General features: G+C 37.5%; 1 protein-coding gene across 1 annotated transcript in view; it reads left to right on the forward strand.

The window, feature by feature from the left end:
* Positions 1 to 20,861, forward strand: part of LOC126368920 (uncharacterized) — an 88,435-nt gene that overhangs the window by 15,089 nt on the left and 52,485 nt on the right. Inside the window, exon 2 of the mRNA XM_050013164.1 lies at positions 6,201 to 6,307. Coding sequence (XP_049869121.1) covers positions 6,201 to 6,307 — 107 coding nt within the window. The remainder of the gene's footprint in view (positions 1 to 6,200; positions 6,308 to 20,861) is intronic.

Genomic DNA, 20,861 nt, shown 5'->3' on the forward strand with positions numbered 1-20,861 from the left:
GCTTAAGCATTTCCTCGCAGTCTATGTCGCTAAACTATTAAAACAACATCCAGAATCCAGATAGCATATAATTGAACATTTCAACAATATTCTTATACTTAGCCTATTAAAACTTATAATAGCAGTTTAATCTTTGTATAAACCGCAACAGAAGACTTACAGAATTACAGTTTCAGGGTTTCTTATCATCAATTTGGGCCCAGTTGCGTCTGTATTTATTTTGGGATGTTTCGCTCCGAGTTTATGATTAATAAATTTGGAAAAGGTTGGAATATAAAGTAAGGGATGGTTCCTCTTGGCGCGAGATTGGGCACGATTTGGGTTGAGTCGACCATTGTGGCGGGCCGGGGTAAAGGTCTGTTCACATTCAGCCCGCAAACTGGATGACAGCAGGAGCGGCTGCCGCTACTTACCTACTATCCGCTCTCTGCGCCGCCGCCGCTGCCAAGAGATGTCCAATACGAGACTATGCTTTTGAACACGCCGCTCCCATCCATGACTCTCCTTCTCCCACCCTTCCTAAAACCTTTAGTAATGTAAACGCTTCTGGGTGCAAAAGTTTACATTACTAAAGGGCTAGACTAGTAAAGGTGTACATATGTGTGACTGTAGATACGCATGATACGGTTTTATACGACAGAGATTGTCTTGTCCTCAATAAAGTTAGTTATCGACGCAAGCACCCACATACCAAAAAACGTCATGGGAAAAGCACGTCTTAGTTTTACCCGAATTTCCAAATTTTCTAGGATTTTTTTTATAACAACCTATATTTTTCTTTTCTTTCTCTTCTCTCGTGTGGCTTGTAAGATGCATTACCGACCTCAGCAACCCGAACATCAGGGTTATTATTGAGCTGCCAAAGACGCTTGAAATAGCTCATGAATGTAATGAGTACGCATCACATCAAGCAACGGCTTAACATGGCTTTGTGCTTTTTGCTCTTCGTTAAAACCTTATTAGGACTAAGTATTACAAGTGTTAGTACGAACACAATGAAAAAAATCTAAATGTACTTACCTTTTTCCGCTCGAGTGTTCTCAATGTGATCATACCCAAGTTGTCGCGTCCCGCCGTCAGCCCATAAGCCTCGCCAACGAATAAAAATTCCTCGCATTCATCCTTTCTATCAAAAGGGATGAAACTAGACTCCGTTTCTATTAGCTCCCGCTCAAGCTCGAGCTATGCGTCGTGACGGCAATAAATTATTCGAGGAAATAAAACCAGCGAACGTTCGATGCACGCCATTGGCTTTCCGCTTGATTACCGCCGCTAATATTCTGGTGACATTCGAATATCCTATTATTATAAAGTACTACGTAGACTAGATACCCATACCCGTGGGTTATCGTGATATTATTTATTTTTTTAAATGAGCTCTGTGGCCTGGGATGTGTAATTGCATTCAGGGGGGTTAAAAAGGCCACAAAGCAATTCATCTAAAAAAGCAATATTGCTATTCGACAGAGGTTTGCAATGCGCACTTATTTTTATATGCACAAATGTCAAATTGCAAAATTGCTTTTTAGATTAATGAAATCAATGAATAAATGAAAAAGAAATGAAGCCGTTCTAATTCCCCCCACCCCCAGTTTTTACCTGTTAATAAATCACTAACAAATCGATATTTTAAAAAAACATGTTAGAGAGACATCTGGTAGTTACCAGAAGCTAATGCTGGATAACAACTTTTACTAATTGATAATGATTATTGGTTATTCTGGTAGATAATGAGTTCGACTTGAACTGGGTTATATACTTAATATTCCACGCTGAATCAAAATTTAAAAGCTATAGCTGCTTACTTAATAGGAAAACATACATACATACATAAACTCACGCCTATTTCCCACCGGGGTAAGCAGAGACTATAGAATTCCATTTGCTTCGATCCTGACACACTTCTCTTGCTTCCTCCACATTCATCAATCGCTTCATACACGCACGCCGGTTCAGAGTAGATCGTATTGAACCTTTTCTAAGGACATCTCCAATTTGGTCATCGTAAGTCCTTCTCGGTCTTCCTCTGCCAGCCCTACCATCAACTTTCGCTTTATATACCGCTTTTGCAATCCTATTATCCTTCATCCGCTCTACGTGTCCAAACCAACCTAACATAATACACAATAGGAAACAACATAATAACATAATAGGAAAACCTACTTTAATATGCATACATGATAGCCCGGTAGATTCATTTCATTCCAATTTATTTTAAATACTATGTATGTATGTTTTGGAACTAAATATTTTTCAACTAACACTGTGTTTTCCTTATGTCAATTTTTTAAGGCTCTAAATAGTAGAAGGTAAGTTCACATCTAAACTTTCAAAGGTCTTTTTATAAACAGAATGAGGAAAACAGAAAATTAAATAATAGGTCTTTTATAGGATACACTTCGGTGAGTGTGCGCGGGAACTTACGAGTTAATTCCACTCGATTCCATCTACGGACAACTAGGCGGGCATATTTTCATCCTTATATGTTGTGGATATACAATAATGGATTGGAACTGTCTGCCGTCGTTTGTTTTTCCAACTCGTTATAATCTGGTAGTCTTCAAGGCTAGAGTGAATAGGCGTGATCCACCATAGACCACATCGTCACTTACCATCGCGTGAGATTGTGGAACAATGCGAGCCTTATTTAAAAAAAAAATATAAATACTTATAATGGTGCTAATTCCTGCAGACGCCAGCTAATTTTATTTTAAGTTATACTCGTCATTTTCTTATCCGCTGAAAAAGAAAGGGACAGGTAATCGACGGGCATAAAATTTATGGAACACATGTCAAATTTAAGCAGAAATCTAAAACAACCGTCTAAAAATTTCCCATCGGCCAATAACTCGACAGAGTTAAATAGACTGCATATCAAACGGATTGCATACCAGCGAGATGCCTATTTTATTCGCCCGAGTTACGAGTATTCATTCGTTTTAAAATTAACTTGTTGACAATCATCTGTCCCTTTCCTTTTCGGCGGATAAGAAAATGACGGGTATAACTTAAAATAAAATTAGGAGGTGTCTGCAGGAATCGGGGCCGATAACATTTGAAAATCGGGCTTAACTCGATCTCGGGCGAAGCATTGTCGACCCACGCTCACTGCCACGCTCCGCAGAGTATAATCCACGTCTCATACGAGCCAAACACCCCTTAATGAACGCCACGTTGGTTAATAAATACAAAGTAGAAAATGAAATCCGTTCTAGACATATATTTATATACACACACACTCACATAAACAGCCTATATACGTCCTACTGCTGGGCGCAGGCCTCCCCTTAATCAACCGGAGGGGGTATGGAGCATAGTCCACCACGCTGCTCCACTGTAGGTTGGTGGAGGTGTTTTTACGGCCAATAGCCGGGACAAACGGCTTAACATGCCCTCCGAAGCAAGGAAACAACTTATTTTTGCAGACAATCAGGTGATTCAAGCCTGTAAAGTCCTTACCAAACAAAGGACAGTCTCACAAAGTGATTTCGACAATGTCCCCATCGGAAATCGAATCCGGGACCTTCGGATCGTGAGCCCAGCGCTCAACCACTGAGGTTGTTTATTTATAAATATTTATTTATTTAACTGTTTATTGTACACAGATCATGATATAAAACAATTAGACTAAACACAAGACGGTTCAGCTTATTTCTAGTAGAAATCTTTTCCAGCAAAAAAGAAAAACAAACAGTACAGTAGAAATCTTCGAGATGAGAAATCTTTTTATGTTTAGGAGCTAGTCATGATGTTATGCCAATCTGGCCTAAGAATTTGCTTATCACGGCATACGACCACGGCTATCTCCTAAACAACACTATCTATTCGAAAAAAATTGAGAAATATTTTCTTGTTTCATACTTTTTAAAAGCAAATGGAATTCTATAGTCTCTGCTTACCCCGGTGGGAAATAGGCGTGAGTTTATTATGTATATTCATACTTTTAAGAACGCGATTTTATCATAGTTGGTATCAAGTTTTAACCTTAAGTAATTTTTTTTCGAACAATCAGGCGATACCAGCCTGCAATTTCTTCACCAAACTGGGGACATACGGTGATTTTTTGTTACACGTGTCCCATCCGGGAATCGAACCCAGGACCTCAGGATCGTAAGCCCAATACTCAATCATTGAACCACCAAACTGTTTTCCGCTGATCACGCTCGAAAGCTAAAACAAAACTTTAACTTATAATGGTTATTTGTTGATCCTTATTGAAAATAATCACTTTTTAAGCTTCTAGTGAGGTAAGAGCTTTCTAAACAGAATCTAAATGATTCACTAGTCCAGACCGGTGGCTTCGTCATTTATTATAGATGCAACGTAAACCTGGGACGGAGTAACATCATTGATTTTATCGCGTCTGACCCCTGTCCTATGTCGACCACTACATAATGATCCATGTAACTTAGGTTGACCTTCATAGTCATACTATATACCCTCTAATATAAGGCTATTGGCCTTCCTTTATGAGCCGTGGTAACCCAGTTGGTAAAACGCTTGCCTCTCTCTTTGAGGTTGCAGGTACGAATCCAGCACAGGCCTAAACCAATGGTAGCCGAATTTGTTTTCGAATTCATGTTTGAATCGTAGATGATTATCACGTGCTCAGCGATGAACTAAAACATCGTGAGGAAACCCGACCACCGACCAGGTGTGCCCTTACCTGTATTGGATGGTTTTACCTTCACAGGTGGGAAGGTTAGACAGGCAGTCGCTTTTGTAAAAAACCGGACCTGTCAAATCTTCAGGTTAGGTAAGCGGACCCTGTGAAAAACGGGATAATGCTAGTTGATATCTACAAATACATCAACAACACAAACACAAAGAAATCAGAAAGCTCGGTGAGGTGTGGGTACTTAGTTCATCTTGCGATGGTTGTACGGTCACGAGCATTAATATGTATACACTTTGGTACCATGTCACATTAACTTTTTTGACAAATTGAACTGTAAGTCTCACTAAATGTCAAATATGTTAGTGCGACAGAGTGCTAAAGTGGGTATATTATCCTCGTAAGCCCTGAGGTCCTCTGAGAAGGACCAAATAATTGTAGTCATAAAGGCCGAAGGTTTTGAAATAGTTTGTTCTAATAATCAACGAAGGTACTTTTAAAAGGACCAAAACTTTGCCTGTCAATTTAATTCAAACCTTTGCGCCGATTGAGAAAAAAAGTATTTTGTCTATGAACTAGTTCATTCAATTTCAATTTCGTGGCTTTAATAAAAAAGAAATATGTATCATTTGTCGTAATTTGTCATTTTATTGGTAAAGATGGCGCGCACACGGCCACGAGGTAAAAAAAAATCAAGTTAATAATCGAATTTCGTAGTTTTTCATACACATTATTTTCAGAAATCGCAGGTAAGATAATAATCAACAACATGACATAGTTATTTTATCAATTTTGTATCGATATCGTTAGCAATATGAAAGCAAACTTTTTTAGTCCTTTGCAAGGGACTTTAGGTGTCATGTCCGGATATTTTTCAAAAAGTTTTTTAAATTGTTATATGTGATTAAATCATACCGATATAGACTGACTTGCTTACGTGATCTTATGATTAAAAAAAACTACCGTCTTCATTTTATTTCCTTTTTCCTTCTAATGATGATCTAAACTGACACCATGAATTATTTTTTTTCCTAATAATATAAACCTAATGTACTTCCAGAGGGACTAATCACAAACTACATCATAAAAACTAAAACTCGTTACTTATTTTATATTTAAATATGTAAGTATATACACATATTTATGACGTACAAATAGGTATGTATGTTAATGAAAAAATACATAACCCTTTATAATAATAATATTTTTCAAATTTTACTAAAAGTAGTGACTCACACCGGGAGTCCTTCTGGAAGAACTAAAAAAAAAACGTATTTTTTTCAAAAATGTCTTCTGTTCATCCTTACATAGGTCTCCACTTAATTTGAACCCGATCGGATAACTCTAACACTTTAAAATTTGTACCTGAAGTGCTCGGCCTTTACGACTACAAAAATTTGGTCCTTTTCAAGGTACCACCGTCGTTTATTACTTCGAAATCGTAATTATGCTTCGGCGTTACGAGGTTAAATTGCTTATGACTGTACCTCTGACTATTCCAATTGGAATATAGTCGTGTGCTTATGTTATGTGATCTACATATAGAGATTTAGGAGTTTGTCTGTAAAGTGGATATTGTTCACAGAACTGGGCAGGCGGCCGCACAGAAAGGTTCGCGTCGATGGAGATAGAGCAAGCGTCGCCTGCGCAGACGGCACAGGATGGCGTCTGGCAACCTGTCACGGGCACTAGGTGAGTTTTTTTTAAAGGGTATAGCGAGGTAAGGAAGACGAAATGGCCCCCACGGCCCATGACGGAATTATCATTTGTACTGGTATTGGCACTCTAAAAGAATACGAAATGTAAGGTCGTTGACCCCTGACCTTGACCTGTCTTTGAGATATTCGAGAAAGTTCGTACGCGCGCCGAGTTTTTTCAATTTTTTTTTTCCGAAAAACTATAAAAGCTAGAAGGATGGAACCAATTGCGTATAATTAGGGATACTTTGAAAAATATTCTGTATTTTTTTCAGAGTTCTGGTGAAATGACAACTGTGCAAAATAATTAAACAAAATATAGATATATTTTTTTAGTACTGTTCTGTTATGTTTACCGCGCCAAAAAAAATATATAATACTCTTTGATTTATATACTTACACCACACAAAAACTGATCAAAATCAAAGAGGCGCTTCTTGAGTAATTATGAATTTACTTAGTGTGCGTACGGCTGGTAGGAACTAATTAAAGAGGTCGTTTTTAGATTAATTATTATAATTACATGTTAAACATAATTTCAATCATCATCATCACTATTTTCATTTATTACAACATTGATTGCATCATTTGAAAATATTTTCGACAGAATTTCAGCAGGACGTAAAATGCGAGATAGATATCTCTCATGAGCTAAATAATATAATTATTACACTTGCGACATGTGAAAATCGACTTGCGAAAATCGTATTCTGGGCAAAAGATGGCCTAAATGGGGCCAATTTATGGTACGGAAAATGATGCCACTATTATGAAGAAAGTGTTACAGGATGCTAAACTTAAAACTCTATTACGTCGAAATCGTGGCCCACCAAAATCAACTATAAACCCGTTCGTAGTACAGATTGTAAACGGTTTGCATAAATGGGTTTTCTTTTGCCCAGAATATGATTTTCGAAAGTCGATTTTCATATGTCGCAAGTGTAATAATTATATTATTTAGCTCATGAGAGATATCTATCTCGCATTTTACGTCCTGCTGAAATTCTGTCGAAAATATTTTCAAATGATGCAATCAATGTTGTAATAAATGAAAATAGTGATGATGATGATTGAAATTATGTTTAACATGTAATTATAATAATTAATCTAAAAACGACCTCTTTAATTAGTTCCTACCAGCCGTACGCACACTAAGTAAATTCATAATTACTCAAGAAGCGCCTCTTTGATTTTGATCAGTTTTTGTGTGGTGTAAGTATATAAATCAAAGAGTATTATATATTTTTTTTGGCGCGGTAAACATAACAGAACAGTACTAAAAAAATATATCTATATTTTGTTTAATTATTTTGCACAGTTGTCATTTCACCAGAACTCTGAAAAAAATACAGAATATTTTTCAAAGTATCCCTAATTATACGCAATTGGTTCCATCCTTCTAGCTTTTATAGTTTTTCGGAAAAAAAAAATTGAAAAAACTCGGCGCGCGTACGAACTTTCTCGAATATCTCAAAGACAGGTCAAGGTCAGGGGTCAACGACCTTACATTTCGTATTCTTTTAGAGTGCCAATACCAGTACAAATGATAATTCCGTCATGGGCCATGGGGGCCATTTCGTCTTCCTTACCTCGCTATACCCTTTATTTATCTAAAAATAAAAAAAAATACCTTGTATGCTAAGTAGCATTGCTAAACCCGACGTGGGTTTGTCTCAACGAAAAGTATAATGTAACATCAGTTAGCACTCAGTCGTGAAACTTATAATTTATATTACCTATAGATTCCGCTTACCTAACCTGAAGATTTGACAGGTCCGGTTTTTTACAGAAGCGACTGCCTGTCTGACCTTCCAACCCGCGAAGGGAAAACCAGCCCAATACAGTTTAGGTCACATATCTCCGAAAATGCATTTCTCGGGAATTTGGGTTTCTTCATGATGTTTTCCTTGACCGCTGAGCACGTGGTAATAATTTATGATCAAAACATGAATTCGACAACAAATTTGATAATTATTGCTTTAGGCTTGTGTTGGATTCGAACCTGCGACCTCAAAGTGAGAGGCAAGCGTTCTACCAACTGGGCTACCACGGCTCATCGGAAACAACATTTAATAATAAACAATAATAATATTTTTCTACTCCTCTACTTTAATCTGGCATTTAAATAACCAAAAAGTCTAATATAAGTACATACATAATTAAACTCTTTGAAAAAGTGTACGCTCTATGGCCTATAAAAGCATTGTTTACAAAGTGTAACTGTACTATAATGTCGCCAAAAAAGCATTGTTGTTGTTTTTTTTTTTTGACCTGGAAACTGGCACCTTTACTTTGTTTGGTGCCATAGATATACTATAAAAAAAAGTATACATTTGCCGCCATTTTCCCGCGCGTTGGAAAATAATTTTTATAAATAAAATTTTTCTTTGTATAATTTTTGTTTCATTTAAAATTACGTCGTCGTAGAAAAAGTATTGTATGCAACGTTGTATAACTAGGTCAAAAAATGCTCGTGGCGTCTCTTATTGCGATGTTCGCCAAGGCTCACATCGCAACTCACGCCACTCGCATTTTTTGACCCTTCTTATACAACTATTGCATAAAATACTATTATTCCATTTATTTTACCGCGTTACTAATTAAAATAATACCATTGTTAGCTAAAACTTTATCTGAGTAAAATCAACTCGATTCATAGTTGTTGATGTATTGAAATTCAATACCGTAACTTTGCTGGTTCTACACGAATACTGATTACGTACGTACATAAATACTCTATGGTAACCCCTTATGGGATAGACAGGGTCACAAGTAGTCACTATTACAATCACATTATATTCCAGTCGGATTGCAGTTTTGATATGTAACTGTCGCGCAAAATCAATTTTGCAGCTCGCTTGCAGTTCAAATACAGTTCGTCTATGATACCCTTGTATTTTTACTATGATCTTACTTTGTTATCTTCTCATGGCTCATGTAACGACTATATTAAACTTACTTAAGGGTGTTAGTGACACCGTAACAAATACTGGCGGGAATGATTCAGGCCATAATTCTGATTTAATATCAAGTGGAATTTTCTGTCGCAAAATTCATGTTCTTGTTTTGTTTTATTTTTTGATTATTTTCAATTATAAAAATTGATATCAACTCGGAATAATGGTCAGAATCATCCCTAATAGGTTTACGATGTCACTAACACCCTGTATGTAAATAGTATCCGGGAAGGACTACTAAAGAGACCTTTGAAGCACGGATCACGGATTTTAGTTTTGTGCAATAAAGTATATTTGATTTGATTTGATCATTTTTCGGAAAATCGGGTGATAAGCCTGCAAAGTCCGAACCAAGCTAGGGAACACAAAGTGATTTCTGTGGTATGTCCCCACCGAGTTTCGAACCCGAGACCTCCTCATCAAAAGTCCAACGCTCAACCACTGAACCACTCGAAGGCCGTTATCAACACTAAGGCTGTTAACTCTTACCTCCTTGATCTCATATTCGTCGTAACCACGGGCATAGAATAAGAATAATACTACGTATAGAACGGCAACTCTCCGCTCCCCACCAACGTCTGAGCTAGGTTTACCCCCCCTCGAACACAGTTTGGACTTGAATCGTATGGTGTCAGACGTCATACACACAGATGCGTATGTACGATAATGTCAATGTGTGGTGTCTGTGAACGAAATGGTTTGTATGAAGTGTCCGGGGTGTGCCACGGGCACAAATCCTACAGCAAACAAGGTCGCTCCGTGAAGCCTGTGACGCCCCAGGAGGATTCTGAGCTTCTGGAAGGAGCTAGGTTGGCTAGTATAGCCAAGATATTACACGCATAATGGGCCATCCACGTGTCTGAATGCGGTTAATAGAGCCCACTACCTACCACTACGGAATAGATTCTATTCCGTGGTCGCAAGCTACCTATTTCCTCGGAACTTTCCGTGTTATTTCATTTCTGTCACTTTTAATCTTCGTTCACCTGTCTCCATGCTACCCACTGACCTTTGGGATGCCGTTGGTTCACGAAACTAATCCAATATGTCAGTGTTTGTTACTGTCACGTCTGAAGGCATGTTCGGCTAAAATTGATCATAATGTGGGCTGTGAGTTGTGAGGTGGATGACTAACCTCATCAACCCTCGTGTCAGGTTTACTAATGAGCCGAAAAAGACCCTGAATGTAAGAAAATGATCAGTAAGTTCATAAATTGTCCAGGACCAACAACTTAACGAGCCTTCCGAAGCGCGGATCTTCTGCCTGTAACGTCCTAACTAATCTAGAGACCGCATAGTGATTTTTGTGGTATGTCCCCACCGGAATCAAACCTGGGAGCCCACCGCTAACTACTGGACCAAGGAGGCCATCGTAGTAATAATTTCTGTAGTAAGCGCTTAATATCTAGTGGGTGGAGAAAATTGCTGACTTGGAATTCCGCTGATTTTGATGCGAACCTCAACGACAAGGTCGAAGTTTCCTCAAAACCGAGTAAGTAGGAGGTAGACGGGAGCTCTTTGCTTAGCATTGTAGCAATAAAGGCTAGATTAAATTATATTAAAAAAAAAGATTAGCAATGAGTAGTATGAGGAAAGGCTGCGCGTTGTCGTATTGGTAAAGCCAATCTATACAAATGCGGGCTACGAAAATGATATAATAGTGAATAACTATTGTCATGACATGACATAGGTAAGAATACCTAATTTGCAACAATATCAAATACTTAATAAGAAGGAACTTTTATGTACATCCATCTATTAATGTACCCTTTTCAAAGGAAAATAAAGAGTATTTTTATTTCTATTTTCTTTTTCATATTCGTGTAGAGGTTATAAGATTTTTTACTTGGTACATAATCCCACGTTCCCGTGAAATGCCAGAGGTATGTGACCTATCCTTTATTGGGCTTGTTTTCCCTAAAAGGTCAGATATTCGTTTCTGAAAAAAACCGGACCTGTCAAATTTTCAGGTTAGTTAAGCGGACTCCGTGAATACGGAATAACGGTAGATGATGGTTTGGGATAAAATTTGATATACCGTTCATCTGGGGGGTTAAAAAGCCCACGTCGAAGAAATTCATCTAAAAAGCGATATTGCAATCTGACATTTGCGCATACAAAAGTAAGTGCGCAATGGCGACATCTGTCAAAAAGCAATGTTGCTTTTTTAGATGAATTGATTCGATGTGGCCTTTTTAACCACCCTCACTTGAGTACAGCGGATCATAAAAGTGGCAATTATTCTAACATTTGACCTATTGGGAATTGCGTATAGAAATTTTAAGTAGGTACATACTTTTACTTGGTATAAATTCTTATACCACGTTTATTCGTACTAGGGTTAATTGAGTTATGAACAGCGGATAATGAAAGTGACTGTACATCTTAATAAACTCGTTAAGTAGTCAACGCGAATGGAATGTTAATAAGCTGTTATTGTGCGTTGGTGTCAAGAATATTAATGTGAAATTGCAGTTCTCAGGATTAAAATACTTTCCCGTGCGGAAATAAGTCATAATGAGACAACATTTATTGCCAGTATGTAACAAGAAGTTTGAGGTTTGACTAACCACGGCATGGAAGAAAGAGGTTGGAAGGGCCAAGTGCGCGTCATACAAGTATGAGCAAATATATACTTCAACTTTGCACTCCACTCGTCCGCAAACTTTACGACAGACAGAGCTCCGCGATAGTACATTAAACGGTCGCCTTGTGCATTATAACCTGCAGGGAAGAATATAAATACTTATTTACCGGCTATTATGCAAGGAGATCCCTTCTTATCACAGGAAAGCTAACCTAAATACTTTTGTATGCAGTATCTTACGAGAAGTATTGATAAAATTGTAGCATAGCAAAAAAACACACATTGCCTTATCTGTTGGCAGTAGTTATAGTAAAAGTAGAACCTGCGACAGCGGTTCTCATTCAAAATGCGCGTTAGGGCCTTTCCATCCTCTTTTTTCTATTCCGTGGTCATCATCATCAATTTAAGAGCCACGCTCTTGTCGGTGTAGCATTTTCCGTTCCAGTCTATCAAAGGCCAATTCCTTGACTTCCCTATAAGACACGACGTTAACCTTTTCTTTAATCTGTTCCATATAAGCTATTCTTGGTCTTCCCCTTCCTCTCTTTCCTTCTAGCTTTCCTTCTGTGATGTTTTGTATTCCGTGGTCATAACTCATTATTTTATACTTCACATTTTCACGTTTTGACAGTTTTTAAAAAGTGTAGCGAACTGTTGCTAGTATATTGCTGTTGCTAACCCGCACATTCGCGGTACCGCGGTATTCGCGGTCTCTGTGTGTATTGAGAGCTTATAAAAACATATTACGGAATGTGGGGTGAAATGTGAAACATACAAAATTGTAAAGATTTTGAAAGGAGGCGCAAACGGAAATTGGTCCCTTACGAATATACGGGAAACTTGTGATCCCTCAGGAACAAAGAACACATTTACGGAATGTTTTCAGAAAATATTTGATTTCTCTTTGGTTCAATCTGTAACGATGCGGCGTTTATTCATAAAACTTTTGGAGGATTTTACGCTACTTGTGGGCTTTTATATTTTTGACGTTCCCGGTGTGTTCTGATGTATGTTGATTGGATTTCAGCATAAGAATTTGGGACTCGTTTTGTTTAGGTTTCGAGATTTTTTTGGACGTTTTTCGCGTATTTACTATTTGCCGGGAAAATTAGGTCAGGAGACAGCTTAGTGCCTACCTAGTTATCGTCTAAGTCGATCTGTGCTTCGGAGGATTCGTATAGAATTCTGTTTCTGTTGTTGACAAATGCCAGTCGTCGATATGCTACGTTTTCTTTTTCACAAATAAACGTTTAGTGAAAGAGATTTCTTATAGAGATAAATCCACCTTTTGTGTCAATTCTCATTTGTTTTTTTGTGTTTTTTAGATATGATTAATGGCATATGGCATTGGCCAAGTATGGCCGTAATAAAAGGAATGTTGAAGGCTCTCACTCGGTACAGTCATGAGCAATATAACTTTAGGACTCTGTCGCACTAACATATTTGACATTTAGTGAGACTTACAGTTCAATTTGTCAAAAAAGTTAATGTGACATGGTACCAAAGTGTATACGTACTAATGCTCGTGACCGTACACTAATAATTAATTCTAAATTAATAATTAAGATAGCAGGCCTTTATGTGTACAACTTTTTGTGTGTAAGTACACTAAAGAATATGAGAGCACCCTCACTTACGCACACAACGTATATAACCTCATACCAACAATTTTATATTTATATTTTAAGTTTTCTGTGTTTATTATTTTTATTGGCAAATTTTGCGTCTTACAAGACTTATATCCCATTGTTCACGCTTTCACAAGATACAGGCTCCGCCTAGTTTGGGAACCTCTGTTCTTCTTCTTATCATGTGGGTTGTGAGGTGGAATACCAGCCTCATCAACCCTGGTGTCATGGTGACATGGCTCATGTCACAATTACTCACTTACATCAGTAAATAGTAACCGGGACCAACGGTTTAACGTGCCTAACTACCTACCTCGGTTCATTTTGTAAAACTTATATTGTGCCCCGCCTCAAACATATGCCTTCTTTCTTTTTGTATTAATTCTGATAATAAAAACATTTTAGTTTTTTTTTTACCAAAATACACACACTGCATATAAAGAAACGTAATAAAAATACAACTTGCAGCCACTTTTGACACGAGTATACAGGGTGTTAGTGACATCGTAACGAATACTGAGAGGGATGATTCAGACCATGATTCTAAGTTAATATCAAGGGGAATTTTCCGTCGCAAAATTCATATTTTTTTTAGTTTTTTAAAATTATTTTCGATTCTATACTTTCGCGATGGATAATTCCACTTGATATTAACTCAGAATAATGAGCTGAATCATCCCTCGCAGTATTCGTTACGATGTCACTTACACCCCGTACAAGTACAATGTACATACAAGGAGCCGTACAAGTAGATAGGGTGTTAGTGACATCGTAACAAATACTCAGGGGGTTAATTCAGCCCATTATTCTGAGTTAATATCAAGTAATTCCTGTAGGGAAATTAATGAAAATTTTAAATATTTTTAAAATTATTTTCCGTTCCTTTCTTTTGCGGCGGAAATTCCACTTGATATCAACTCAGAATCATCCCTCAAAGTTTTGGTTACGATGTCACTAACACCCCGTATACCTAGGTATAATTCGATCCTCCTTAATGCGGCTGATGTCTAAAACATTTCGCATAGCAGTAATGGCGGCGGCAGCGTATAGCAAGCGTGTACATTTAAGGCAATTTATGAGCTGTTTTAAATATTTCCCTCGAATATGAGAAATGTGCGAACATCGCCTCGCTCGCTGCGATGCATTAGTAAAGCCTTTTGCCTATTTCGCCCGCCCCGGTTTCCAAAAGCCCATTTTGTATTTTTATACCGGTATAGCGTCTACTTAGCTTCCTGGAATACGTAAAATGTTTTAGATGTGTTTTTTAACTTTGTTTCTTAAGTGCAGTTTTCACTAAGACAGTTAGCTCGACCATTTTTGTTTAATGTGTTACCTGATTACCTTACCGGTTCCAACTGAAAATCAGCGTCATAGTCTAGGCTGTGGCATTACGCTGAGGTGGAACCGTCTCGGCATACATTCTTAATTGTATTATTGGTTTTAATATGTGAAAACAATAAGTATGTCGAATAAATATTTTTTCTTTCGTTCATTCGGCTCGCCACCTATTACGTTGCTTTAACAGAAAGCTCGGTGAGGTGTGGGTACTTAGGTCATCTGGCGATAGAGTCGACGTAGGTAAGGTACTTGTGTCTACCCCATTGGGATATAGTCGTGAGCTTATGTATTTTAACTTTGTTTATCCTTTTTATTGCTTACGTATATACATATACAGGGTGTTAGTGACATCGTAACGAAAACTTTGAGGGGTGGTTCAGGCCATGATTCTAAGTTGATATCAAGTAGAAATTTCCGTCGCAAAAGTATGGATTGGAAAATAATTAAAAAGAAAAGAAAAATTTTCATGAAATTTTTGACACGAAATTCCACTTGATATCAACTCAGAATCATGGTCTGAACCATCCCCCTCAGTATTCGTTACGGTGTCACTAACACCCATACCTACTTATATGGCTACCGTATGTACTTGTACGGGGTGTAAGTGTCATCGTAACGAATACTGAGAGGGATGATTCATCTGATTATTCTGAGTTAATATCAAGTGGAATTTTCCATCGCAAAAGTATAGAATTGAAAATAATTTAAAAAAACTAAAAAAAACATGAATTTTGCGACGGAAAATTCCACTTGATTTTAACTCAGAATCATGGTCTGAATCAACCCCCTCAGTATTCGTTACGATGTCACTAACACCCAGTATAATAATATAATATAATAATATATGTATACGTTTATGTCTGTACATAAACTTATGTCCATATTCACAAGCAGAGCCACAATATTGCCACTTGACATTTGCGCATATAAAAATAAGTGCGCATGCAAACAAATGTCAATTAACAATATTGCTTATTAAGATGAATTGCTATGACGTGGCATTTTTAATCCCTCCTGTTTTCATAATATTAGTTATAGATTTGGAAGTACTCTTAATAATATTCTTTTTACTGTCGGGCAAAACCTGTATTATCTGCTTTTTTATGTCAACGATTATTATTATACATTAAACATTACCCATTTCACCGGTAAAGTCGTAACAAAAGAAAACGCAAAACAGGAAAGGAATTCATTTCACTTTCCCGAAATAAAGCAGTGAGAATTCATGAAAGATTTTTATTACAAAATGTTGTTTGAACAGATTTAGGTATTTTTGGTGTATTGTTTCCAGTAGCGGAACAGAGTATTCTGGAGTTTACTTAGTTCATAGGTATGGCTTTAGGCCTTCTGCTACAGACGACATACACACACATACGTCGTGTATGTGTGTGGCCTAATGCCGGGTACAAACATTGCGAGGCATATGCTACGCATGTCACATGCTGCTTCACTATAGCATAGTATTTATTTTTACAATCGCTAATGAACTAAAGGAACTGGGTTGCATACTAGTTAGGTGTCTAATTGATTCATAAGGGTCATATGTCATCCTTGCGCAGATATTCGCGTTGTGAAGAAGGTTGGCTGTTTAAACGTCGAATTTAGAGTTTAATAATATAATATTAATATATATCTACGTATCTTACGTAAGTACAAATAGAAATAGAAATGTTTTATTGTGTCAGTATCAACATGAACTCGGTAAGGGCACTGCAACTGGTAGAGAGGACAACATACTTAATTATTAGATTATTAGTCAGTGACACAATTTATATTTATCATACTATATTTTAACAATATTATTGCACTTATATTTTAAGTATTGTTTTATATGTTTATTATGATTTAATTTATAAAATGTTATTAAAATATTCATTTTAATTTATCATTTATATACTCATTAGCTGTGTAATAGCTTTTAGTGATAAGTAGGTACAGTTGTTGAATTAATTAACAAACCAAGGCGCCTATTTCCAAACGTATTGTTAACCCAACCCGCTTTTAACAGAACATGTTTGAAATATTACAAGTTCTGAATTTGAATTTGAGTAGCGCAGCCGTGCCAATCTATATCTGTGTTCTAAGCCGGATATCCGTTCGCGTATCATATGCCGAGTGTTATAACTCGCTGAGATTATCGCTTTATTGATTTTTGCTCAAAACAGCTCGGCTCTCGTATGAAAATCGGACGCGAATTTAATAATAAATGGGGAATTGAACGAGTTAATTTTGGACGATGACCATTCGTCGGCAACGAAAAGCTTTTTATCCAATTAGACCTATTTTCGTTGTCCCTCTGGGGTTTCTGTTATTGTTACACCCAATTTAGTTTATTAATTTTGTTTTTGTACCAAAAAATATTAACTTATTCGTTGCTCTTCAAGTGTCGACAAAATAATCACTTGTAGACACAAATTATTCGGGATCCAGTTGCCGGCAACAAATAACTTGCGGGGGGGGGGGGGGGGGGTTTGAATTTTTTATCTTATTTTATGTATTTATTTATGTTTAATTATACCTACATGTATTATAATAAGACGTATTTACGCGTAAACACAACACTTAGGTCTACGAAAGCCAAATTTACGTTTCAAGTCTACTTACAATGTTAATTTTGCCGTAAAATAAGTCCTTGGTAGTAAAAATGTTGAAACCTGAAAAATACAAAAAAAATTACGCAATTTTGTCACGTATTACGCAGAGAGCACCACTTTTTTTGTTTGACAAATTAGTTTCACTTTAAGGGTTCCAGACACCATACCAAAATGCAGCTTTAGATTGTGATTTGCGTTTTAGGTGTTTTTTGTGTAAGATTTGATTGGGGTAGTGTTCAAAACAAACACTTTTTTATCATATTTTACGTGCAATCTTCGACCATGTAGGTATAGGATGTTAGTGACATCGTAACGAATACTGAGGGGGTTGATTCAGACTATGACTCTGAGTTGATATCAAGTGGAATTTCCTGTCAAAAATTCATAATAATTTTATTGTTCTTTTTTAAATTATTTACAGTTCCATACTTTTGCGATCAACTTAACTTTTTGACATCGACTCAGAATCATAGTCTAAATCATTCCTTAAAGTTTTCGTTACGATGTCACCAACACCCTGTATGCAAGGTTCGACCACAGTGGTAAATTCTGTTTCTAAGTAAACATTTTGAACGTTGAAACCAGACAATTTGGGTTGGATAAAGATGTCAGTTTAATTACTAGACGAAGGCAACAAATGCCGGTACCCAAGTACTTAACAGACTTTAATTAGACCCAACTTAAGAGGGTACTAACAATATTATTACTGAAGAGCTTGTGTGAAACACTTTGGGAAGACTGAAGGAACTACTGTATATTATCCTGTTTTTTACAGGGTCCGCTTACCTTACTTGACGATTTGACAGGTCCGGTTTTTTCAGAAGCAACTGCCTGTCTGACCTTCCAACCCGCGAAAGGAAAACCAGGCCAATACAGGTTAGGTCACATACCTCCGAAAATGCATTTCTCGGGAATGTGGGTTTCGTCATGTGATATTTATTTATGCTCAAACATGAATTTGAAAACAGATTCAACAAACATTGGTTTAGGCCTGTGCTGGTTTCGAATCTGCGACCTCAAATGAGAGGCAAGCGTTGTTCTACCAACTGAGCTACCATGGCACCTAAAAATAAAAGCACGCTGATGATTGAGTTCAAATATGCCTTACGATTTACATTTTGCACTTACCCTAGGTACAGCAATATGCTAAGGAGGACCAAAGTCGACTCCGGAATTTAGAGAGCCTGTCGCATGCTTAACATACTTGGGTATAATGGTATATTCTACCATATTAGATTTACTTTCGTTCCCTTAACAAATCAGGGGTCGAACCTTGGTTCTTTGAGAGTTTCAGAGGGACGGAGGTCCTACTACAAAGACCTTCCGAGGGAATTTAATAATGAACAGAAAACCTTTTCTAAGATCTTGTATTTCAGTTAGAGGTTACTAGGTTACGTAAAACAGGTTTTCGTTTTTTAAATGATTTATTTTGTACGTTTTTAATTGAATATTATTTATTTTATTTATAAGTTTTGGTACTAACAACATAGCACATTATTAATTAGAAGCTTTAGTAACCAACTATGTACATGGTGGTATTATAAATAAAAAAAATAAAAAAGTCAGCCTAATATTGATTCCCAGGCGGTTATTTCCACGCATTTTTATCTTCTAAATAGTCATAACATAACATAAACAGCCTATATACGTCTCACTGCTGGGCACAGGCCTCCCCTCAATCAACCGGAGGGGGTATGGAGCATACTCCACCACACTGCTCCAATGCGGGTTGGTGGAGGTATTTTTACGGCTAATAGCCGGGACCAACGGCTTAACGTGCCCTCCGAAGCACGGAATCATCTTCCTTTTTCGGACAATCAGGTGATTCAAGCCTGAACAGTCCTTACCAAACAAAGGACAGTCTCGCAAAGTGATTTCGACAATGTCCCCATCGGGAATCGAACCCGGACCTCCAGATCGTGAGCTTAACGCTCTAACAACTGAGGCTGTGTGTAAATGGTCATAAACCTTATGAAAACTTTTTTACAATTATTCTGTTAAAGTTAAGTCTATGTCTATCTCTCTCTATTTTCTGACATATTGTTCAGGACGGCATTAACTCATCATCATCATCAGCCCATTAACGTCCCCACTACTGGGCACGGGCCTTCCCTATGGATGGATAGGGAGATCGGGCCTTAAACCACCACGCGGGCCCAGTGCGGATTGATAGTTATTAACGACTGCTAATGTAGCCGGGACTAACGGCTTAACGTGCCTTCCGAAGCACGGAGGAGATGAAAACTTTTTTTTTGTGGTCACCCATCCTATGACCGGCCTTTGCGAATGTTGCTTAACTTCAGCAATCGAAGATCGAGCGCGTTTACCGCTGCGCCACCGAGCTCCTCGCTTTCGGCATTAACTACTTGGCCAGAATCTATCCAGTGATAGATTAGGTCATGGCAAGAATTGCGTAACTTCGTTGATCGTTTCCATCTCACCAACGCAAATAGTTTACTAACTTCTGTACTAGACAATAGTGTGCAGTTTAGAAACATAGTCAATTCATCGAACCGCACTCTAGGCCGTTTCTCAAACATAATCTTTTCAGACTAATCTCCTTCTTCTCTCGTGTGGGTTGTTAGATTATCAACCTCATCAACCCTGGTGTCAGGGTTATTATTGAGCCGCCAAAGGACCCTGACATGACTCATGCAACGACAACTTACTTACATCAGTAAGTACTAACCGGAACTAACGGATTAACGTGCCTTCCAAAACACGGATCATCTTACTTTCGGACAATCAGGTGATCAGCCTGTAACAGTAATGTCCTAACCAAATTAGGGATCGCAAAATAATTTTTGTGTTTAGTCCCCACCGGGAGTCGAACCCGGGAACTCCGGATCGTGAGTCTAATGCTCAACCATTGGACCACGGTTCGTTCTCAGACTAATAATCCGAGGTTATGCCCTGGGAATATAGGCCTGTCATTTTAGTACCAAAATTACTTATAGCCTATACCTACCTAGGTATTTTTCACAATTATATTGCATACTTTTGCTTCCTTTTTTCCTTACTCTGTGGCGTCCTGGAAGAAGTCGCTTTTAGCGATAAGGTCGTCAATTACCTAAAGCTTAATTAAGTATTAGATAAGCCTCTTTTAGGTACCTACACAATTAAAACAATACAATACAAAAACTCTTTATTGCAATTTAATCATATTAAAAATACATTAGGTATTATAATACACAACCTAAAATCGTTTCTTTCTTTGTGATATAAATAAATATTTGTGTTTGTTATGGCGCCGCCTATTTGTCCGGCCGTGTAGTGAATGCCAGTCGAGCCACATCTGTAATAAATCACGTCGATAAATTCCCTAAATCCCATTCAGTACACGCGCAACAAGATAAAATTTTGTCTCGATTTTATCGATCCTGGCGATATAATTACTTATGCCGTTTTATCGATTGCTGGTAATACGTGAACTCAAATAAGTCAT

Source organism: Pectinophora gossypiella, chromosome 8 (assembly GCF_024362695.1).
Source record: "Pectinophora gossypiella chromosome 8, ilPecGoss1.1, whole genome shotgun sequence".
Lineage (NCBI taxonomy): Eukaryota > Metazoa > Arthropoda > Insecta > Lepidoptera > Gelechiidae > Pectinophora > Pectinophora gossypiella.